The sequence below is a fragment of the Bidens hawaiensis genome, unplaced genomic scaffold, assembly GCF_021521415.1.
Source record: "Bidens hawaiensis isolate Kalapana, Puna unplaced genomic scaffold, B.hawaiensis_p1.1 tig00042985_1, whole genome shotgun sequence".
Lineage (NCBI taxonomy): Eukaryota > Viridiplantae > Streptophyta > Magnoliopsida > Asterales > Asteraceae > Bidens > Bidens hawaiensis.
In genome coordinates, this window is record NW_027497626.1 from 98472 (window position 1) to 124135 (window position 25664).

The 25664-nt window shown below is 34.2% G+C and overlaps 1 protein-coding gene across 2 annotated transcripts; it reads left to right on the forward strand.

Annotated features, from left to right (window-relative positions):
• Window positions 1–14584: 14584 nt before the first annotated feature.
• On the forward strand, window positions 14585–25460 carry LOC143593991 (putative serine/threonine-protein kinase SIS8). 2 transcript variants are annotated; one of them, XM_077073428.1, is made up of 13 exons: window positions 14585–15004; window positions 17834–18271; window positions 19449–19552; window positions 20371–21326; window positions 21506–21546; window positions 21685–21753; window positions 22117–22217; window positions 22458–22536; window positions 22934–23032; window positions 23129–23197; window positions 23923–23972; window positions 24066–24242; window positions 25036–25460. In XM_077073428.1, the coding sequence occupies exons 1-13, from the start codon at window positions 14585–14587 to the stop codon at window positions 25121–25123; spliced, it is 2691 nt and encodes an 896-aa protein (XP_076929543.1). In that variant the 3' UTR covers window positions 25124–25460. The 2 variants fall into 2 exon arrangements, with proteins under 2 accessions (XP_076929543.1, XP_076929544.1); XM_077073429.1 differs by having other exon boundaries at window positions 14838–15004; window positions 17815–18271.
• Window positions 25461–25664: the final 204 nt, after the last annotated feature.

The following is a 25664-nucleotide window of genomic DNA, read 5'->3' on the forward strand; positions in this document are numbered from 1 at the left end:
AAAGCACAATTTTGGGTTTTAAGGACCGATCAAATAGTAATGACTAGTGAGAAAATGAAATTTTTAATGTTTAGGACGATGACTAGATTGTAATTAATAAAACATCAAAGTTGATTGACCTTTCTAGTGCTAAATAAAGTTACACTAAGTTTTTGGATTCAAATAAATGGCACAAATCCTCGGTCTGGTGTGAGTGGATTTTCGGAATCCTCTCTTCGGCTAGGTCCTCGATGCTCGTTAATGGGTCTCCAACGTTCGAGTTTCAGTGCCTCAAAGGTATTCAACAAGGAGATCCTTTATCTCCCTTCTTATTTCTAGTGGTTATGGGGGCGCTATCGAACATGGTTTTTTCGGCGGAAGAGGCAGGTTTCTTAAAGGGGTTCCAAACTCCTAATTTGAGGATCGAAAATCGTGTTGGGGGTGGGGGGTTGCTGGTGATGACGGGAAAAGAGAATGGAGGGAGAAAGGATGTGCAAATTAGCCTGTGGAACGAACAAAACAAAATAAATAACTAAATAATAATAATAATAATAATAACAAAATATTCAAGCGGCGCTTAAAGGAATAAGCATAAAACCAAATAATAATTTTCGTCTTCATTAACTAACGCGGATCTGAATAAACAAGACTTTAAAGGGTTTGGATTTTCGGGTTCGAAAAATAACAAATGTTACAATTACCCCCTTTTATAGGCTGATTTCTTAGCCCATCACATATCATGATGGCTTTTTAAGGCGGCCATCGAATAGCACGATGACTCAGTGCGATCAGATGATGCCACATGTTGACACATAGCCTGCCACGTGGTGGAACACGCGTCACCTCACCGTGGAGGTTACGTCACGTATTGCGATGAATTCCTGAGTAGGTTCATCGCGTAGCGTGGCACCGCCCTCTTGGGTTGTGTGAGGCTCCATCGTGTATCGGGGCGGAATTTCTTTTTCCTATTTATGCTCATGTAGAATGACTCCACTTTCTTTCTTCTTCCAATGTGGGATGAACATATTTTTCTCACTGTTTTAACTTCTACAATATATATTAAAAATATTTTTGATCCTTGAACTTTCAAAGTTGACATCTTTAACCCAAAACTAATATCGGATTTTTCCGGGATGCAACACCTAATTTGGTCTTACATATGACCCGAGCTCGCGTGACTCGGCTTGTTGTCCGGTAATCACATAATATGTTATTTTTTTAAAGTTAAAGAAGTGTAGCAATACCATACTCATATTAAAGAGAATGAAATGCTCGTTTTTATGATGTAATTTTTTCTATAAAAAAAATTAATGTGCAAAAAAGTTATGGCCTCTTAAAAAGTTATGGGGGTAGTTGGTTTTGAATATAGGTTAAATGTGTAACTATTATGTAAATTAACAAAAGATGGTGAAAAAAGTTGTAAAATTTTAAATGCTAAAAACTTGTAGTTTTTCCAAAAGCTACTAGTAGGAGCTTTTTCTCCTAAACTAAATGCTTTTAATTTCAAGCTTTTTATCCTAACCTAAATGCTTCAAGCCCCTTTAACCAAATTTTTTTTTTTTATTGAATATGAGCTTTTTATTAAAAGTTTGAAGTTAGAAGCTCCTAAATGTCACACCCCGAAAACCTTAATTTAAACAGCGGAAGACTTTTAACCAAGTCGTTCGGGTTGTGACAGTCGCCGATAGCCAATCATAATAAAGTATAGTAAAATAATAATCAAAGTCTGACTTTTCAAAGAAACTTTATTATTATTAAAAACGTAAGTTTACATGCGTATAAAAACATGGTTATTACACATCCCAGTTTATTCCTATATTCAAACACCGCTCGCCTCTTTTCCTCTATTGTCACGAAGCCATCACTTACATGAAAAGCATATTAAAATATCGATCAACACAATGTGTTGGTGAGTTTCCCTTTATAATAATATAGTCCGTATATATATAACACAAACCCGTGTGTAATGATCTACCGTCATTACATCATAATAATAGGCATTTTACTTCTCAGGCCCGGCTCCGAGAACGTTTAAAAGTTTTTGAGCCAAAGGCGAAAATTTCTTTGAGCCTTAATAAAAGGGGTATCTTGTTGGATTTAAACAATTTAATTTTTAAGTAATCCTTAATTTTTTGGCCTTATGATTTGGTTGCGTAAAAAACTCTTTTTTTATAAAAAAAATATGGTTAAAATGTCTCAAGTGAGGTTCGAACCTACAACCTTTTGGTTGAAAGTCATACCCGTTTGCCACTAAACCAAGCTAATGATTGTGTAATTAAGCTTTAACATTATCTACATGTTTTTCATAAAAAAAATATATATAGATTTTTTTTAAAAAAATCTGGGCCTATCGGGGTGTCGGGCCGGGGTCCGTCGACCACCCGGCCCTCCCTTATAGCTGGCCCTGTTACTTCTTAAACAAATTGTGTTGTTATAAACGAGCAAAGAATACAACATTATGTATGACTATCATAGTTGATAACCTGATACATATCAGACTCAAAATACGCCCACTTTTAACCCAACGCGATTGGAAGGGGGGCGTCACCCCGATAGATCTACCCATATTGTAACACCCTTGGCAAACACAACATCGTCCAACTCTTAGGCAAATCCCACATCGGCCGTGGACAAGAGAGATCCTTGGTTCATAAGTAAATGTCCTGCCTTTTCAATCACCAACGTGTTTTGGGCTTAGTTGGCTGTGGAGCACATGAAAACTCCACGGTTAAGTGTGCTTAGGTGGAACTAGTACTAGGATGGGTGACCTCCTGGGAAGTCTCCATCTGGGCAACCAAAAGCAAATCCGTGAGCTCTTCGTGGGCAGAGCGGACAATATTGGTGGTGCGAGATGTCGGATGTTACACATATTCATGTGCCCCTTTCTAGGGTTAACCATTATTTAGCCAACTAGACTCATCCCGCGTTTGACACAGTTTGTAAAATAAAATGCCTTTAAAGAAAATATCAATGAAATCAATATGTAATAAAGAATATGTTTTCCCTCAAAACAATTATAAAAACATTTAAAACAATTCCATTTAAAAACGAGGGGGGTTCGATAGAGAAACTCACGGTTTGAAGTCCTTTTCTCCAAAATACGTGTGTCCTATATTAGTACACGTTTTGTAAATAAAAACTTCGTTTGAGCCTTAGTTTATAAAAATTCTTTTACTTATTATCCCTACTCTAATGTCACACGAGCATGCAAGCAAATAGAGTCCTAATAGTTTAACACACGTATGGTTCGGTTTTTCGTCGATTATTGTTTATTAAATAATTTAATTAATAAATAAAGATAATATATAATTATATTAAATATTAGAGTTTTAGTTGCTGGAAAGTTTTAAAAAATATTAATTTATTTTTCATAATTCTTGTCAGTTTCGTCGGTTTTTGTCGGTTTCGGGTTCAAAAACGAACCGACCAGCATTCGTGTAAAATATAATTTTTATTACTTGGAAAACACTTGTTACATATATTAATTAAGATTTATAAATTATTTTATAAAAACATGTCATTTCTCATTTTTGTTAATATTTTCATAAATTAGCAACTTTTGACGTTTTCTTGTCGGTTTTTCCGACACGAACCGTCTAGGGCCAAGTCTAGTCATTTTGTCCTTTTTCTCACATATCAACTTATGTTCAATGTTTTCAGACCCGGCCCAGACATCGACCCGGACGCCTTACCGGGTCAAAGGTCGGACCGACCCAGGAGGGCGGATCGGTGTTTGACCCGGATAACGTCATAAATTATATAAATAATATATATTTATATATCTTATAGAAGTAGTTAGCCATGTACAATTTCTAATGCACTAATATGTAAAAGTCTAGGATTATTTTGCTAAAACTATAATATTGAGGATGGATAATTGTAATTTGTATTAAAGAAAAGGTGAAAAGGAAAAATTAATCTCCATTGCTTTTAACCTAAACCACACTACTGCCGCCTCATTCATCCTTCCATCTCCTTTATCTTCTCCATCTCCAATTGAAACGAATTTCTATCACCAAATCAATATAATGATTTGATTCATTCTTTAATTTAGTTTGTTCAACACATCTAAGCTTTAATTTAAGTGAAGAATGAGAAATTAAGAGAAGATTGCATCACAAACTCACTTACAGATCTGAATCTGAATATCATTTCCGGCAGTGATTTGGAGTGGCGGTGTTATGGAGCGGCAGTGGTGGGTTATGGAGCGGCGGTAAAGGGTTATATAGGGTTTAGTTTGTTAGGAGCAGCCGTGTTTGGTGATTATATTCACTTATTCAGAAATGATTAAACAAGAAAAAGGAAAATAACAAACTTGCCGGTCCGCCCGCTGGGTCGCTGGGTCCGGTCCAACCGGCGCCCACGAGACCCGGCCGGTCCATTAGAAAACGGGCTGTATACTACGACCCTGACCGGTCTTAGTCCCGGGTCCCGGTCCGACCGGTCCGACAGGCCGGGCCGGGTTTCAAAACATTGCAGTTATGTTACATATGAGAGTTATACCACTTTAGGGGCTGTTCTAAAACAGTCCCTAACCGTGGTGTCGGTTTTACGTTAAAAAGTCGGTTTTTCGACCGTTGAAGTTACCGACAGGTAAACTAGACTTAGCCATTTCTAACCAAACATCCCATGCATTAAACATACACATTATAAACTATAATTTGTCCTAAATTTTCAGATTTGGTCACATAATTTCATATAGTACATTTAAATCGGATTTTAAGTTCCTATTTTACAATCTATGTTTATCAATAATATGAACAATCAAGTTTATCATTTTTCATATGAACACTTATCAAAACACACCTTAATTTTCTAGATTTAAATTAATATCAATGAGTCATTTAAATCATCAAGTTCATACATTTCATACTTTCCTAAGTGTTTATTTGACAAAGTTTCTTATTATGGAAATTTTCAACTCTTGTTAACATTTTCATCACAATCTTTACAATTATTACTAAGTAGCAACTTGTTTATATCATTCAACTAACTTGATCTAGATTTCATGCATCTTATGATTCTATTCAAATTTTAATCTCTTAGTATTCTCTTTTTCTAAAGTTTTCATTGCTAGTAAGCATCTATCAAGCAATTCATGTATTTAAGTTTTGATTGTAATTCAAGTTTTATATGAATTTCTAACATACAACCTATTCATTATTCATCCAATTAAGTCAATTATTCAAAAATATTATCAAATTTCCAATTTTCACATTGAATAAATATTAAAGTTTCTAAAATTAGAATTGACCATAAGACTAGTTAGTTTGATTATTCTCTTAATATGTTATTCCATGAATCTCTAACATGCATCCTATCAATCAATCATCCATTTCAAATGTTCTAATCCAAGTTTCATATCACAAAGAATCATTTATCAAAATTCTTGCAAGTTAACAATTAAAGTTTCCTTAATTAGTAATTTTAACAATTTCTAAGTTTTTATAATTTCATAATTTTGATGGTTTAATCTAGCATATATCCTATTCTACTTCATCCTAATTTCACCAATGTCATTAATTTATCCATTAAATTTAAATAAAATCAAAAATTCTAATTTATAAATATGAACAACTTCTTAAAATCTTTAAATCCATCATTATCCATTTTATGGTTCAAACTTTTCCAAGTAATCAAAATCTCATCCTAACATCTAACAATCACCAACCTCTCATTAATCTCAATTTCTAAACATCTTATTATTCATGATTTTTCCTAGATCTCAAAATTATTTCTAATCAATCTTGAAAATCAAAAATCATCTTTTAAGGTGAATGTATGTATGTATAAGTGGGTTTAATACTTCCATTCATACACACATACATACCCACGACACACATGCACACACATACATATACATGGTTCACACACACACATGCACCCAAACCCATTATTATCAATCCTTCAATCCCAATTTCCAACCCAAGAACATCAAATCTAGCTTATGCAATCATAAAATTCAAATCACCATCTTTACTTACTTGGGTTTTGTTAGAATGAAGATGAAAATGATAATGTGATGATCGTGTGATGCTCCTTCTTTAATCTTCTTCCTATTATTTAATTCTCCATGTTCTTGAGATGTGTGTGTGTGATAAATATGTATTTTTGAAGATGATGGTGAAGTGGTGGTGGTGGAATACAACTTATAGAGAGAGAGAAGAGGAAATAGGGTAGTGAGGTGGATAGTAGGTTGATTGTGTGTGTTGGTGACATTAACCCAACACATACTCATAGATTTAGGTACAATTATTAAGTCTTACATGTAGAGTGGGTGAGTGGGAGTGAGTTGTCAAGAGGGGGAGGGGGAGTGGACGGCTAGGGGGTGGGGTGGGGGTAAGGGTTGGTAAATTAAAATATATATTGTATGGTTTAGGTAATAAAGTTTAACGTAAAGCGTAATTTATCTAGTCCAACGAAATCCGTTTTCGATAATTTTTATCAGACTTTGAGCGAAACTTGATTACAGTCAATGTCTGCCTAATAACTTAGTTTTCTAAAAAACTTGACGTCAGGCTCTTATGGTGTCATCTACTGGCTTTCGGTTAATTATTTTCTAATTTTCGCGATTCAAACATTCTAAAATTAAGTTTATATATTATCTCCACTACTTTAATATATATTTTAATTTTTCGAGATCATTTAACCCCTTTAATGAATTATTTACTTTCTGACTTGTTACCCGAGGTCATTCCACACGTCAGATTCGTTACGTGGCGATTTTTGCACTTTTTGTTGACTTTGAAACATAAAGATCACTAATAAAGAAGATTTTTCTCATAATGACGAAATTTTATTGCTAAACATGATTTATTAACGACTTCCTTTTTTTTTCTTTTCTTTTCTTTTTTTTTTTTTGCAAATGTTACACTAAAAACCCTCTACCGAACATACCTTACATATTTCAGATACGTATTTAGCTATGGGTTCGTCCAAGACTCCAAGGTTGACGACCATTTTCACATGCTGTAACAGTTCGGGTTTTTGAATCTCTCGTATTTGTAATCATTACCCGACTCGGGTTCGGGTTCATGTATTTTATCAATAAATCCCGCATTTGTTTAGTATTTTAAATTATTTATTTATTTGATTATAACTATGAGATTGTACAAAAACAATACCCAACCTACCTTAATTCACTTTTGTACCCAACATCAAACTGCAAGGACCAACTAGCAAATAACGAATATATATATATATATATATAGGGGATGGATCATGCGAGAAGTCAAGTTATAGTGAGAAGCGCAAGAAATGGATCTGATCCATTGGTTTGGTTTTATCAACGGTACTAGATAACAATGGCAATTTTGTAATAATCAAGACAAATGTTTGCAAAGCTTTTCAGAAAGAAGGGTATTTCGGTCAGGATGCGTAGGTATTATTTGATTACCATCGTATGCTCTCCAATCAATTACTAGAAATCCGCATAATTAAAATCCTCTTGCTATTTCATAAATCTTCCAATTGTGAAAGCATAGTTGTAAAATACCAAAATCTTTAATTGCATCAGATTCCTTCACAGGGTATTAAAAATCAAACGTGGTAAGAGTCCTTCACAGAGACGGTTTTTTTCAAGGATTTTCATCAATGAAGCAAAAATTTCTACTAAGGTTTGTGTATTTTGTTTTTTCTTGATTGAAATAATTCAAAACCACACAGATTTTATATTAGAATGTATACTCATAATCCAACCATAATTTCCGTTGATTGAATTATTTATTTGGGGATAAAACTAGGGTTTTTTTTTGTGTAATATCAATTCAAGTGAATGAGTGAATCCTCTTTTTCTTCATATAAACCTACAATAACTAGTATATTCAATTACAATTTGACATGCTTGAATTGGATTTCATTAAAAAAAAGGGGATTTTAGTGGATTGTAGGTCTGTGTTTGGTACACATATTGCATATTTTACATCAAGTATAATCCATATCTTTTTTGGTAAATTAAGTTTTGATTTGTTAGTAATTACATACTGAGTTTAATTTTAAACATACAGAAACTGGATCTTGATTCAAATATGTTTTCTTGTTACTCTACTTTGGGCTAAAATAGAAAATAGTGTAATATTTATTATATTTCACAATTTGGTTTTGCTATTTGACTCATGTGTTACATCAAATTTGTTTATTTGAGCAGATAGGTAAAGTGAGAGTATTGCAAAGAAAAAGTCATACATTGTACAAGAAGTCCTACATTGTTCCTTTTGAGTTTAAAATTCATGACAAAGCATATCCTACATTGATCCCTTTTTAGTGTACTTTTATAGTTTTACATTTTACCTGCACCTGAGCATGTTTTTCATAGTGGGAATTGTGTAGGTAATATGTATACTAAGACTGTGTAAGTTCATATGTAAAATGTGTAGGTAATTTTTAATCTGTGTAGGGCTTTGTAAGTTATGTATAAGTTCATGTCTGATTACATGTAGGTAGATTATAACCTGTGTAGGGCTTTGTAAGTTATGTGTAGGCTCTATGAGTTCATGTGTAAGTACATGCGTGATTATGTGTAGGTAATTTGTAATCTATGTAGGGATTTGTACATTGTGTGTAGGGATGAGCTCGGGGTTCGGTATCAGTATTTCATGCGAAATTCGGGAAATGTCAGTACCCTACCAAACCATACCGGTACCGAAAACTCAAAAACTTGGTACCGATTCGATACCAGTACCGAAAACGCTCATCCCTAGTTCTGTGTAGGGCTTTGTAAGTTAATGCCTGATTATGTATAGTTAATTTGTAATATGTGCATGGCTATGTAAGTGTTGTGTAAGGCTCTTTAAGTTAATGTCTGATTATGTAAAATGCTCTATAAGTTCATGTGTAAGTTAATGTCTGATTACATAGGTAATTGTAATATATATGCGACTTTATAAGTTCATGTGTAAGTTAATGTCTGATTACATAGGTAACTTGTAATATGTGTATGACTCTATAAGTTCATATGTAAGCGCATGTCCTGATTAAAGCGGTTGATCTTTACTATCAGGTATGTTTTGATTTTAAAAATCAGTCGACATTGGTTACTAACAAGATTGATGCCGAGAAGAAAGGAAGACGGTTGAAAGCAAAGAAGAGTAAACACGAAAAGATCTCATATTTTTTGGAGGAGCAATTTTGAATCTGAATGAAAGGTTGGTTAATCCAACATAGCAGATAGACCACCCTTTTTTTTGTTGTTGTTGTTGGTTTTAGTCCTATATTTCTAAACATTATGTTTTGGTTTAAAGTAATGTAATTGTTAATTTGTTTATGAAGAAATTATGGAGCTTAGAAATAGTTTGAACTTTATTGATTTTGTATACGTCATGATTTTGGATTCTGTAGTATTTTGAAGTATTAATGAAATGGGTTTGAAATCTTATTGTGAAGTTTGTACCTCATAGTCCTTTTATTAATGTTTAAACTAATGAACGTACATTATATACGCAGATGCTTAGGTTTGCGGCTAATCGAATTATAATAATTTGTAAGATCGATGAAAATTGGACATTATAGTGAAACTTTTACCTAAATGGATTATGATATAAACAAATAAATTGGGTTAGAACAAAATAAAAAGAGACTTACTAATTAATAAAATACTAATATGTAACTTATCATTAATTAGAAAGAGTTACCAAAAAAGAGAGAGATGATCAATTTACTAATATAGCCTTCTAATTAAATAATTAAAATTTGAAAGAAAATTACATGATTGGTTAAACTCTCTTCTCGCACTAACAAAAACTTCTGAAATGAACCCAATCCTATATATATATATATATATATATATATATATATACGTTTTTTATAAAAAAAATTTGTATGTTAATGTTATTTGAGTTTAGTTTTATTATTTTGTTATATCTAAATTTACGATTACAATTTTGTAAATTAGTTTTTATACATATCTTTGTTTTGTTTTACACTATGTAAATTTGTTAGTACATAAATTTTACACATATGTAAACTTGTAATTAATATATATAATCAAAATTTTTTATATAAAATATGATAAAACTACTCTTAAATAATGTTAATATATAAATAAAATTAAAAATATGTTTGATTGTGTAGAGTTCCTAAGAGTTCTTAATTTTTTTAGAGTTCTTAAATGATACCAACCACACACACACACACACACACACACATATATATATCTTCCTCCTCTCTCCCTCTCTTCCGTCGGCTAAAGACCCCCTGCTTATTCCTCAATTTTCGGACAAATTGACGTAATCAAATCATTAGTATACCTTAATAGCATCCTACCGACAATCTTTACATGATAATTGATTAACTAGGACAGGTAATTGATTCGTAATCGCGATTATAACGAACCGCAACTGCCATTGACTTAATATTCTATATAAACACGTTTATAATTCAATTAATCAAGCACACACACTTCTTAAACCAGCGCGAATCAAAACCCTAACCAAATTACAACACACAAGCTCGCTAATATCAGTTTTGATATAAATCTTGAGCCGCGAAACCCATCTCGTCATTCACCCTCAACCTCTCACCATTATAGGTCATTAAACTATGCTTTGAGATCAGTTGTAACCTAGGAACATTAACCCTAAATCAATTGTAACAAACTTTAAATGTTTGAATCGATTTAAAGATCTAGGGTTTATGGTTAATGTGGGTTTTGAACATACATGATATATTTTTTTTGCAATCTGTTATATTCACAAATTAACACACCAGCCTGATGGCTGGTGCGTGTGCAGTTAAAGCTCTGGAACTGGTTCAGGCGCGGGTTTGAGCCCCCCTGGACCCGGTTTTTGTAATTTATTTTTTTAATTACTTTTCCTTTATTATCATTAATATTACTTACAAATATCAAGTAATAAATGTTACTTTTGTCAAAACCGAACCTCTAAGTCTCACGAAACCCGGTTTTTATAGTTTTATTTTTTTAAAAACCCTTTTTAATCAAATTTTTTTACATGTACTATATATAATACAATATTAAATAAACATTATTGTGGTAAACCGAACCACTTTAGATTGTTCATAATAAATTTTATTTTAAACCTCCACGTTAATGTATATGTATTACATAGTATTTTACTTATTTATTAATAAGTAATATTTATATTATTTATAAAAAATAATTAATAATAATGATAATAATATCAATAATAATAACCAACAATTGTGAATTTCCACTTACTTAAAACCCAATCGAATCTCAAATATACTGTAATCCTTGTTTATTTTTATTTATAATTAATTAATATTATATGTAACGACTACGAATTTTTGTCAGTTAACCTCGAGGAGCTTGACCATTTCATCCTAGTTCTTTTTATTATCTCATCATTACTTAATCCACTTGTTAAAGTAAGTAAATTCGCATCCCCTTTTTACCGTTTTACATTTTTGGGGGCATTATGTGTTTACAATCAAACTTATTATAGATTTTCACCACGATTCCAATATATGCGTTTATTGAAATTGCTCGATTAGTTGATACGTGTGAATGTGACTATGTGTTTTCTTTTGTTATGGTGGTTGGTATCTCATCCTCATCCTCAATAGTATGATCATACGCCGTCGAAATAACTCGTTATCAATATGATTCGGGTGAAAAAACAACTTTTAGTTATTGTTATACTAGTTGTAGTGATTTAAAATTCTCGCATGGAATTGTCTTTTTAAATATTATATATACACAAAACTGTGATTTACTTGCTCAACTTTATGTTGACAAATATATATATTTCCATGCATGACACAAGTAGCTTTATTGGATGAATCAAGTATTGAAGTTTAAATGATACCTTAGGTTGCTTTGGTGAATGAAGAACACGTTTATTTTAAGTTATTTATGATTTGAATATTTATTTGTAACGGTATTTTTGAGACAATGTTTGCGCTTTTGAAATTTGATATATGAATGAATAATTTAGATATTGACACGTGTATTTTACTTAGTGTCTTCTGAGCAATGATATAATATTGTCGCGCTCCGGCATATTCCGCAGTAGGTTGGGGTGTGACATGACTAAACTAATCATAATTAACTTGATTCCCAACTGTTTCTATATATGCATGTGCATGGTTTTAATATCAAGACACAATTAGAGGCTTCTTTTTATATAGACAAGGTTTTTGTACACCTAATTCACACGCATGCGCTATGTTGGTTTGAAACAGGTTATGGTTACTAAGGTTAACTGCATTTAGAATCTAACCATTCATGTCTTTGCAGTTAACTAATATCAAGTTCCCTCCTACGTTGTAGATTCGTCTTTCCCGGCACGTAACCTACCATGCCACCGGGTTCATAAGTCATTACAATATTCAAAAAACAAGAGGAACTAACCAAAAATGGCGTTAAACCTTAAAAGCATGTTTGAGATTGAGTTTGAAAATATCTTATTAGCTTATTGGTGTTTTCAAAAAGCAATAAGTTAAAAAGTGTCTGGCAATCACAAAAATCCTTTTTATTTTAACTTTTTGAAAAGGTTAAAAAACAGTTATCTAAAATACTCAAATCATGACTTTTTGAAAAAGCCAATAAGCAGTTTTCAACTCAACCCCAAACATGCTCTAAAAGTGTTCTAACGTACCGAGAACACGATGGATAATGAGTTGAAAGACAATCCTACACATAGCAGATGGTTCGTTACATACCCATCCAATTGCCTCTTGAAGCAACATAGTATCAAGATCCACAAATTGTTCGATCGAAGCAACAGTTTGAATGAATTTTTTGGGACTGCATTGAATAATTTTAGAACCAATACCTTCTCTTAGTAAGGTTCACCCAAAGCACTTGCTCTTGATGAAATTGAAGTAATTTTTGCTTGCAAATTCATCAATGCTTTCCGCAGCTTTCATCATGAGTGTCTCAAATTCATTCTTTAAGGTTGAAAGTCTCGCTTTCTGCAGTCGATCAATTCTAATGAATCGAGCCTTCAACGAATCCAGAATTTCGTTCTTCGTTGTGAGATGAGCTACTTGAAGCACCATATCTTCTGGTAGGGCTTAAAACATATACGTTATAGCAGTGTTGTTATTCTTCACGTCCACGGCGGCCCTAGTCATTGGTTCAATTACCACCCACAGGCCATGTGTTAACCGATAATATCTTGATATTATTGGAATTGTATTTTTGTATCAGATGTGATTATCATGTACTTAAAATAGGATCAGAAAGTTTGTTGTAGTTGGTTAGGTTCTCCTATTTTATCTCTTGACTTTGTACTGTTTAAGGAGACTTTGCGGTAAATAGAAATCATCGAGACATCCTTTCTCTCACATCATGTACATTGAAGATTGCCTTCAACTTTGTAGCCCAAATTTGGTAATTCGTTGATGAAAGAAGCGGATACAGAAGAAGAATTGTACTATAGGTTTCTCTGGGTTGAGGAGCAGGGGTTCCCATTGATCTTCGAGAGTATTTATGTGCGAAGCGTTTATCAAGATCCAGTTCGTAGGATCTTCGGATTGATAGAACCTATGCTCTGATACCAAATATTGAATTGGTAATTAAGAAACAAGAAGATGAAAATGGTTACAGAGGGAATTCATTTATTATCAAAGTGAAAGTGATTACAGATTAGAGCGCACAAAGCTGTTCTTATAAGCCTTAACTAACTATTAACAAATTTAGTCCTCTAAGTTTGGAATTATAACATAACAGTCCCTCTACTTTCTAAGAGCTTAGATTTCATTATCAACTTGAAGTTATCAATAGTAATATGTCTAAAGCAGTTTTGTAAGTTGTTTAATACTAAGCTGAATATGCTTTGTTATATCTGGTTAATTCGTTTAAAATTGCAAACAAGTTAACACATGTGAAATTCAAATCAATATTTTTATGATAATTTTCCAATTGACAACAAAAATAAGTTAGAATACATTTATACAAGACTGCTCAAAAATCTCGCGGCTCGTAGCTAGTTCTATAAAAGTTCAAATAAAACTAGCTAAAAAAACTTGATTTAAAACAATCAGAGCCGAGTCGGCTCATTTTTGTAACTGAGATGAGCTAGAACCAAGCTCGGCTCGGCTCGGCTCGTTTAACTTAAAGCTCAAGCTTAAGCAAAGTTGTCTCGTTTAATTTCGAGCTCAAATCCAACTCAATTGATAAGTATGAATGTCCTTTAAAGAAACGAAGATAAGTATGAGTGGTTTGGTTTGGTTTGGTTTGGTTTGGTTTGGTGGTATATCCCAAAATCCCCTAAATTTCCATTTTTGTATACTCACCTGCTACAACAAGAAGTGGCCAACAGTCCAATAATCCATCCACACTGGTAGTTGTTGTTGTCTTGTTGGGTGCATTACAGAACACTACTAGTCTTCAATTTCCCCCAAATTAATTAAAAACCCTAAGAATCAAAATCAAAATCAAAACCACAACCACACAAGTGGCTGGTGCTGTCATACTCCCACTAATTAATTACTTACTCTCTCTGTCCTTCCCATCCTCAAATCAATCTTCTATACTATTATTATTATTATTATTTTTATTTCTCGATCATCGATCCATCCAATCTCTCCATTCAACTCGTGTTTTCAGCATCTAGGGTTTGCTAATTTCAATTATCGAATCGGACTCTGCATTGACTTTGTAGTCTAAGTAAGTTGACCTATCATGAAAAGCCTATTGAAGAAGCTGCACATTAGATCAAACCAAAGTCAAATCCAAAGTCAAAATCAATCATCGGAGTCGAGTGAGGTTAATGTTAGTAGTAAGCAGCCGTTGTCGTCGATTACCGGATGGCTTAATTCGGTAACCAGTAAGAGAAGTCAAAGCCCTAAGTCAATTGAAGAGTTTGACTCCATTACCAGTACTCAACTGGATGCTGCCATAAGTGAATTGAGGGGTTTTGATGATAATATTAATAATAATCGGGATCCGGAAGCGGAAGAAGAGCATCAGATTCAACTGGCCTTGGAGTTGAGTGCCAGAGAGGATCCGGAAGCTGTGCAGATTGAAGCTGTTAAGCAGATCAGTTTGGGGTCTTGTGTTGCGGAGAATACGCCTGCGGAAATCGTTGCCTGTCGTTATTGGGTAAGTTGAGTTCTTATTTCAGTTTGGTTCATTTAATTGGTGGGACACTTATTTGCATAATGGTATGTTTCATACTTTCATTGCCATTTTGAGGTAAACATGAAGTGTTTCTGGTTATGGAAACAATCAGACTGTTTATTAGTTCATTTAAGTTGCAAATAGTAAGGTGTGTTGAGTGTGATTGTTACTTTGTTTGTGCAATTTAGGTTAAAGTATTCGGCTCTCTAGTGGCGTTCAAAACGTAGGGTAACTTTGCAGAATAGTAACTAAGTTTCCCAAATGTCCCCTAAAGTCACTCAGTTTTCTTATGCTCCTCTAAAGTCACCAGCTTTCGTTAGATGCAAGTCTTGTGTAATGTTTTTATAAATTAAATGTTAATTTAAAAAATATAAAATAAAAATCAAGTGAGGCAAATGAAGAATTTGGTTATTATTCGTGAATTGTTTTCTTCACTATTTCCTCCCTACTCCAAGTTAGCTGGAAAAAGTAATCACTAAATAGTAATCAAGATTCATATATGTTTCATTTTCCTCACTTGATTCCTTTTTAAAAAAATAACATTAATGAAAAACTTACACAAGATTGGATCATCTAATGAAAGTTGAGCGTCTTTAGTGGAACACTTGGTTACTATTGGGTGAAGTTTTCCCTCATAACTTGCATCGTGTCCTTTGTTTTGACAAAATATCTTGCCTGAGACTTATTCGTATACCAGTCTTCTTCATTTCCATTTAAATTTTAATTAGTAATGCATGATGAATTTGATAGTTACTTTGTTTGTGGGATTCAGGTCAACGTATACGGCTCTCAAGTTGTGGTTAACCCTTTGCAGTCTTGCACCATGTCTTCTTTTGATAATATGTCTTCCCTTATGTGTTATAAGTGTATTTGTTTCCATAAGGAAACAAAATTTGTCATTCCCATTTACTTTTATAGCTCATAGGGTCCAACTGATGCGGGAACGGAAGCATTCAAATGGCTCATGACACTTTCGTTAATCAAAGACCGATAATTTGAACCATAGGTTCCAAGAACAAAGTTCTCTTCAATTAAAATTCAATCAAAAACTAACGAAACTAAAGACCTAACAACTTTATTTATAATTAAAAATAAACGTTTGGGCCGGGCCGGGCCGACTTAATGGACCGGATGCTCCTGCATCATACTCTCCCTCTTCGAAAAAATCGCCCTCGAGTTTTGTTTTTAGACAGAAGCCGCCTGGGTCAAAAGGAACATCAACTCGCTCCTTATTCAACGACATCACGACCCGCCACAGATAATATGTTCCATCTTCTTTTAATGCATTGACACTGTTCAAATGCCTTGAAGTTATATCACTATGCATGCATAGAGTATTGAATTTGATTCCACAATTAATGTGACTTACAACCTCCCCACTAACATGGTTTATTTTTGAGATTTTTTCACCTTCCTTATCATTATTCAATCTATTAAGTTCAATTGACCCATTAAATTCGTCAGTTTCTGAATTAATAGGACCTCCACCACCATCATCATACACAAAAGTTTGATCACCTTCATCCCTATCTTCAATGTGAATAACACTATATTTAAAATTCAAATTGTTTTGACTTACCAAAAAACCCGACTGACCTTCCTTGTTCCTCGGGTTTTGACCATCAACCACAACCGATCCTACGCCACCCGCAGCCAACCGAGAACCACACGTAGCAACCACATCGTCTGCAATATTAATTACAACACCATTATTGGCCGATGCGCCCCTTAGTATTTCAATAAAAAAAGGGCATATGTTTTCGCGTATTCCGTCATCTTCCTATCCAAAGATTCACCATACATCCAAGAATACCAATCCTCATCCCGATAATCGTCATACACGGGCAAAGAATTATAGATAGTATTACCACTGGGAGGATCGGTTAACTCGTCCACGACGGGTGTTTCCGGTTCCGTTTCCTTCCAAGTTGATGATGATTCAAGATCTCGGATCCTTTGTTGGAGCCGCATGATCTCTTGTTGTATTTCCAAATCTCGGACTCGCTTCCGGAGCCGTTTGATCATCTTAAGATCCCGTGTGTCAGAATAGACTCCACCGCTGCCTCGATCGGCGAATCTGCGAGTAGGACGTCGATCTTCTTCACGAGCACGCGAATAGAAAACACTCGTGTCGTTGCCTCTGTCGGCGAATCGACGAACAGACAAGTATTTACCTCCACGTTGAGCCATTTGAGAACCAAAGGCTTTGATACCAAATGATGCGGGAACGGAAGCATTCAAATGGCTCATGACACTTTCGTTAATCAAAGACCGATAATTTGAACCATAGGTTCCAAGAACAAAGTTCTCTTCAATTAAAATTCAATCAAAAACTGATGAAACTAAAGACCTAACAACTTTATTTATAATTAAAAATAAACGTTTGGGCCGGGCCGGGCCGGGCCGACTTAATGGACCGGATGCTTCTGCATCACCAACCAACTCTATATTGTGGATAATTGTTTGAACATAAGGATTCAATAGGGCGTGAATAATATTTTTGATGATAGTAAGTTATATACTCAGAACTACAAAATGAGGTTGCTTTTGAGTGACATCGATTTTTCCAAGTAACGCTTTTAATTTAATCCTAAAGGAATATCAAGTCAAGCATACTAAATGGTATCACATAATCCCTTTCCATAGCAATGTTTAACAATGGATATGAAATTTGTTACACACTTTTAATCATAACATTACTATGATTGCTTATCTTGATGCAAAGAATTTCAAGTTTTGATTCTTTTCTTTGTTTGTTTTTGCTTATTGGATTCTAACATTTCATGTCCTAGACTTGTTCATACATCACAGAACTACAATGCTCTTAGCTATGATGACAAGATTGTTGATGGTTTCTATGATCTACACGGGGTGTTAATGGGCCCCACATCTTCAAAGATGCCTTCCTTAGTGGAGTTACAAGGAACACCCGTGTCAGATAATGTTACATGGGAAGCAGTTCTTGTTAACAAGGCTGCAGATTCCAAGCTTTTAGAGCTTGAACAAAGGGCTTTGGAGATTGCTGTAAAGTCAGTGTCTGAATCTGTTGATTGTGCCGGTCAAAGTTTGGCGCAGAGGCTTGCGGTTTTGGTTTCTGATCGTATGGGGGGTCCAGTTAAGAATCCGGATAATATGTTGGTAGCTTGGAGGGATTTTAGCTCAAGGTTGAAGGGTAATATTGGAAGCATGGTTTTGCCTCTTGGCTCGTTGAAAATTGGATTGGCCCGTCATCGGGCTTTGCTTTTTAAGGTATTCACTTTCTCTCTAGATCATTTTTTTCAAGTTATGCGGTTGTTTGGATGTGCACTTTGAAAGTGATTTAAAAAAAATGAATTTGAATTAGTGATTATCTGGTAAATTTAATAAGCCAAGGACTTTTTTGGTGAAAAAAAGTATTGTGAAATCACAAGGTCTCTAATTAGTTTAAAGTAGTTAATGTTTTTTTTATACATGTGTGTACAACATTTTTGTAGTTGATATGAAACTCATTATCATCAATAAGTCGAAGTCGTGATAACATTGCATCCTGTTGGCTAGGGGTATAAACGAGCCAAAGTGCTTGTGAGCTATCGATATCGGTTCGCTAAAAGCTTAAATTGAGTCAAGCTTACATGAGCTCAAGGCTTGCGAGCCTAAACAAGCTTGTTTATGTAATTTTTATTGAACATACTGATTCATTTACATAATACTTGTTATAATAAAGTTATGATAAACGTGACAATTTTGTATATACTATGTTAAATGCTAAATTCTATTAAATATATATTAAAATAATTATAAACATATATATTAATATAAAAAGTTAACAAACAATAAACGAGCCGAGCTTGAGCTTGAAAAACTACTCACAATCCGAGCTCGAGCTTGGGTTGGGCTCGGCTCCGTGATGCCAAAAGGGATACATGAACCACCACATGAAACTAAAATTATATCCTTACAAAAGTCCTTTGATTTTGCACTTAGCAATACATTTACTTAAGGAGTGTATCTTTGTAGTTGATATATTATTCCATGTCTTATTTATAAACAATAATTAAAATCATTAGAAAAACACTTCTTCTCGTACTAATATGAAGGATTTATCATAGAGATAGCAAATCAGTTTCAACATAAGCACAAGAATTAGCTTAGAGAAGATTAGAGTCCACATGGAAGCCGGGTATGCACCGAAAAAACATTCTTGTTGTGTAACATAATATTTAGATAAACTAACACATACGAGCATGTCATCACAACTATATGTTAGAGTTCCAAGTTTTTTTTGATTTTCGTCTGTTTTTTCTTCTAAAATCTAAAATGTGATGAGTATATATGTCACTTTATAATTTCTATATATTCTTAACCTATTCTTAATTTATGATAGATGCACTTGTTGGATTTTTTTTTCACTTGATGATATATCATAATTTGTTATTTTGAATTGTAGGTTTTGGCTGATAGTGTGGGCATCCCCTGCTGCTTAGTGAAAGGGAAGCAATACACTGGTTCTGACAAAGTTGCAATGAACTTTATAAAACTTGGTGATGGCAGGTTCTGCTCTTTTCTGTGATTTAAATACACATTATGTCAAATGTCAATTTTATAGTTCACAAGTTAATATGAATTTAGTTATTTTTTAAATTTTATATATTCTAGCTAATAAACTGAAAAAACAGGGGACTCAAAAAGCATCCTAACTCAATTAGATAAGGAAACAAATATGAAATGATGCAGAAAGCAAACAATTGGTGGGCGGAAATTTATCCAGTAATGCATGGGCTGGGTGGGTTACTGGTTAGGTAACGGGCCAAAATGGATATCCTTTACGAGCATAAGCTTTCTTTATCCAGCTTTTATTCGAAAATTGATCATTTATGTATAAATTATTGTTGAAAAACTATATTATTATTATCACATATAACATTTCTATAATAAGGCAATTTAGAGCGTTATGAATGTATATAACGTACAAAATAAATAATAAGCGAGCCGAACTTGAGCTTGAAAAACCATTCACAATCCAAGTCGAGTTTAGAGGTAGTGCTCGAAATGAGACGAGATGCAGCTCGAGCCTAGTCCAGCTCGGGCTCCGCTCGACTTGTTGACACCCCTAAATTGGACTTGTTGACCCAAATCAACCCATCTATAGGTAAATGAGTCAAATAATAATATGATATTCTTATGCCTCCTTAAATTGTACAATTTCATGGTTTCAGTTACTTGTAAATATGTTATCTGCAAAGATATACCACAGAATTTTATATGATTTTCTTACAAAATTCTTCTCTGGTATATAGATACAAATATATTCAAAATTTAAATTATTCAATACAAATATTAATTAATGGAATTGTTACCACAATTGCCAGGGAATATATTGTTGACTTGATGGCGGATCCTGGAACTGTCATTCCATCTTACACACTAGGAGGACTCGGAGGATCACATGTAGATTATGAAGAATCTTTATCTTCAAGCCCATGGTCCCGAGATGAAGATTCCTCGTATGCAGCTTTCTCCACAAGTAACCTCACAACTTTATCTGTTGATTACATGGAAAACAATAACAACACACATTCATCCGGTTTATCACAACCAATCAAATCAGTATTAGAACCCAAAAAATCCCTACCTCAATTTCCACAAAAAGTATACGCGCATGGAAGATCCCCTTCGTGGACCGAGGGCATAAGTTCCCCTGCAGTACGTAAAATGAAAGTAAACGACGTTTCACAATACATGATGGAAGTTGCAAAAGAAAACCCTAAATTGGCCCAGAAATTACACGATGTGTTACTTGAAAGTGGAGTTGTTGCTCCTCCTGACCTCTTTACCCAAGTTTACGAAGAGGAATCATCAAAAAGTCCCACTGACAGTCAAAGTGAAGGTCAAGGTCAAAATCAGTCAAGTCAACCTCGTTTGTTGCCTCCATTGCCACGTCCACAAAGAGCTTCTTCACAATCTGAAGCAAATACAGCAGAATACATGAAAAGTGTTCCGGCTGCAGCAGCCGCGGCTGCAGCCGCTGTCGCGATGGTAGCTGCCACCAAAACAATGACGGTCCAGAACATTCAACTACCGGTGGCGGCTGCCGCCACAGTGACAGCCGCAGTTATGGCTGCAACAACAACCACTTCTGTTTTGGATTCTTCTCCATTAGGGGAAGGGGCCACGGAAGCACAGCATGAGATAGGTCAAGATGGAGAGAGGATATCAGACCGGTCAACGGGTAACGAAAGCACGGTGTCTGACGTGTCACTTGATGATGTAGCGGACTGTGAAATAGTATGGGAGGATATCACACTGGGTGAACGTATCGGATTGGGTACTGAGTTTATCTTGCTATTTTTTAATGCTTCACTTGCTTACTTTTATTGGTATTTTGTAGAGGTGGCAACATGTCGCGACTACAGTGACGTTTTTATCTATTATTCTGTGTACCTTATAAATTACTTGATAACAAACAATAGCAAGTTTATTATATGTATTTCCTGTTCGGTACAGGTTCATATGGAGAGGTTTACCGTGGCGAATGGCATGGAACTGTGAGTTTATTTTCATAACCATTGGCCATCGCTTTGTTGCTCTTGATCTTGATACTTTTGATGTTAGAAACTTAGAATAATTTGATGCATTTTTGTAAAATATCTATGTGACGTTATTCGCCTCGTTTTATATTTCAGGAGGTTGCTGTTAAGAAGTTCCTAGACCAAGAAATAACAACCGAATCGCTTGAGGAATTCAGAAGTGAGGTACCCCCTCCTCCCCTCTTTCTTCCCACGGGAGGATACTCGCACCTGATATAATGTTTTTTTTTTGTTGTTGCATATATAGAGTTAGCATAATCTGATATTTTACCTATGACATTTTCGAAAACAAACCTGTAAAATCAGAAAGGGCTGGTTGGATTTTCCTTTTCCAAAGTGATATTTGTTACTTGCGGAATCAGAATTACAAAACCCGTTGATCAGATAGGACTTAAACTTAGGGACAGTTATGTAATTTTACATTTTACCTCAACAATCAGTTTCTTATAGCAAGTCCATGCTGACTTCTCTTAATTTGATTATTTTGTGCTAATCCTTTTCAATTTTGTAAATTTTTTGGATTACAAGGTGAGGATCATGAAAAGAGTTAGACATCCGAATGTTGTACTCTTCATGGGGGCCGTAACACGCGCACCACATCTTTCAATTGTTACCGAGTTTCTTCCTAGGTATTCATCTTTTCTATCATAGTATAATACACGTTCGGATCCAGACAATTAGATGTGGCAAAATGGACGGGTTGGGTTGGATCGACCCGAAACCTTTTCCAATAGCATTTTAAAGTTTTTCTAAGTAATTCTCGTGCCAAATAAGTATATATATTAACCTCATTCTTTAAATGGTGTAAACCTTCATACACTATTATTTATTTCCTATGAAATAATGAAACATGTTTTAACATTATGCAGAGGTAGTTTATATAGATTACTCCATCGGCCCAACAACCAACTAGATATCCGAAGGCGCTTGAGGATGGCTTTTGATACTGTATGCTCACTTCTCTTTAAACTTTGAATGTGCATTTTAACTAATTATTCTGATTTCAAGCCTAAATAATCAGTTTAGACTGTTTGGGTAAACTCATTATGGTTACAGTTTTCTGATTATCAGATTTGGATAATCTGGTAAGCTGCTGTTGTTACAAAACTGATTATTATTAAGACAAATGTAAAATTACCATACCACCCCTAGCTTACTCCAAACACTGTTTGTTAACCTTTAATCTACTAATTATTTTGATTCATATTCTGATTCCTGAAGTTGTACACACATCCAAACACTCTTCAAAAATCTTTAATCTAATTGTTATTTTGACACTTTATTAACCTATACTAATAATGTTTGCATTGTATCTTATTATTGTTTTCTACCTTAAAAATTTCAGGCTCGTGGTATGAACTATTTGCACAATTGCACGCCTGTTATAGTTCATCGTGATTTGAAGACTCCAAATCTTCTTGTTGATAAGAATTGGGTTGTGAAGGTAGCCTACCACACTTATAGACCCTAAAATTTTTTAAATGATTTTGGTATTGTGTTCCAAAAAACGGTTTATTGTGGCTGATATTTTAATTTTCAGGTTTCTGATTTTGGGTTGTCGAGAATGAAGTACAGCACGTTTCTTTCCTCAAGATCTACTGCTGGAACGGTATGTATTATCTAGTATATGCTAGGGCGAAAATGTAAACCATGAATTATGGTGGTAAAATGATTAAGTTGGGTTATGGGTCAAAATGTACAACTTTTGGTGTAGATCAAAGCGGGTCCACGTAAAGCAACTTTTGTCTAGAAAAGTTACTTTTTATACTCCCTCCGTCTCATTATAAGTGTCCTAGTTTGATTTTTCAAGTCTTTCTTGTTTAACTTTGACCGACAATATTTTTGTTTATGTTATATAATACTTGATGTAAAATATATGAATGGATTTGGTTTTAAATGTATTTTACATTGATATAATTTTCATCAAGTATTATATGGCACGAACAAAAATATTTACGGTCAAGTTTGTAAAAGAAAGACTTGAAAAGTCAAACTAGGACACCTATAATGGGACGGAGGGAGTAACTAATTAGTTTGTCAGATCCGATTACAAAATGTCAAAAATGATATTATGTGAATAAATAATACACACACACACATGCACAGTTTTGACTAAACTGGTTTGAGGAGATTTTATGCATTTAAATTACACTTTCGACGGCCCATTTGTGGGGTATCCATTTAACTAGTTATCCTGATTTTACCCAATTGACCTGTTAAGAGATGAATATAACCATACTTGACTCATTCATAAGTCAACCGGTCAAAATTGCCACCTCATGTATTTGTATATATATATATACCGTGGTCAATGATCACATTACATTTCCTCAGGCTGAGTGGATGGCGCCAGAAGTCCTAAGAAACGAACCCTCAGATGAAAAGTTAGTACTTTATTTTCTTACGAAGAATAAGAAGAAAAGAAATAAGTTTCTTGACACCATAAATAATTAAAAATCTTATCTTATACTTTGTAGGAGCGATGTTTACAGCTTTGGTGTGGTTTTATGGGAACTTTGCACTTTGCAACAACCATGGGAGGGAATGAACCCGATGCAAGTTGTTGGTGCAGTCGGGTTTCAACATCGTCGTCTTGAAATTCCAGATGATATGGACCCGGTCATTGCAGATATCATCACAAAATGTTGGCAAACGTGAGTCTTCAAAATATTAAACCACAGTTCAACATCTTTTTATCAAGTACTTTCTTTTTGTAACCTTTTGTAATTTGTACGCAATAGGGGTAGCTAAAGCGGCGGTTTGGGTGATATGACTAAACAGGTCACCTGAACTAATCATTAATAACCCACCAGCAGTTTTTATTAATCGTGTTAAATACGACATCGAACTCCTTTTTGTGATAATAATCGTGTTTCTTTTAAATAAAACGTTTTAGAAGCATTTATTTGGTTGGAATACATGTTGAGCTAACTTTTGACCTGCTCCCATTCGACCCTTAGAGATAAAAGTATGATCCAAAAATATTCCATCTCTAGCATCTAAGAATGTTTAACCAGGGGTGTAAAAGAGCCGAGCTGAGTCTGAGCTCGGCTCTTTTAACTTACGATAGCTTGAGCTTGGCTTCGAGCTCTATTTCTAAAGTTTGAGCTTGGCTTGTGCATAGTTTTTCAAGCTCGAAATCGGTTCGCTTATTACTTAAGAATTAATTTATATACATTTATAATTATTTTGGTTATAGTTTCATATATAACATAATATGTATGATTTAGTTATTTTATCATAATTATATATATATAATCATTATTGTTATAAAAATGATATTTCAAGCTTATTTTTAGGCTCCAGCTCGAGCTTGTTTAAGCTTGGTTCGATTCCAGCTTTTAACGAGTCGATCTCGAGTAGCTCGTATGATATTTCTACGGACTACTATGTGAAATTTATGATTATATGTGAGAATCTCAACATACTATTTCTTCTATTTTATAGTGATCCAAGGCTACGGCCTACGTTTGCTGACATCATGGCGGCCTTGAAGCCACTTCAGAGGTTGAATGCAAGTTCTAAAACAGGTTGAGACCACTTGTATTGCATAATATATATGTCAGAATTTGACGTCATGGCAAAGTGTCTGCACTCACAATCTGTGAATAATGAAGCTGTTGGAGTCATTTAATCAATATGAAATGTAAAGTTCGTTCTTTGAATATGGCGATGGAAATGTGTGCGTTTCTGATTCTTCTGTCTTCTTATATAGTTGCTTTCATATAGTTTTAGGCTTGGTCATGTGACCATCATAATTTTCTGAATTGATTTGTAAATTCATGTTGTACAATGGTCATAATTGTTTATAAAACATTCACCATGTGTTTGGTGTGTTGGAATCTATATTGCAATTGATACAAACAAAGATTTTGTGAGGAAATTTCTTATGTTCAGCTTATAACCATGGGTGTTGATGATGTTGCGTAGCTGTCTAGAAAAGTCAAATGTTTATGATATAAGCGCATCCTCCATGGTTTTAACGGTAGGTCAACGCTCATAAAAATTTCAAATAAAACTCATCTTGTGACAAAAAGAAACTTTGCATAAATGAACCATGTGCTTCAAGTATACGA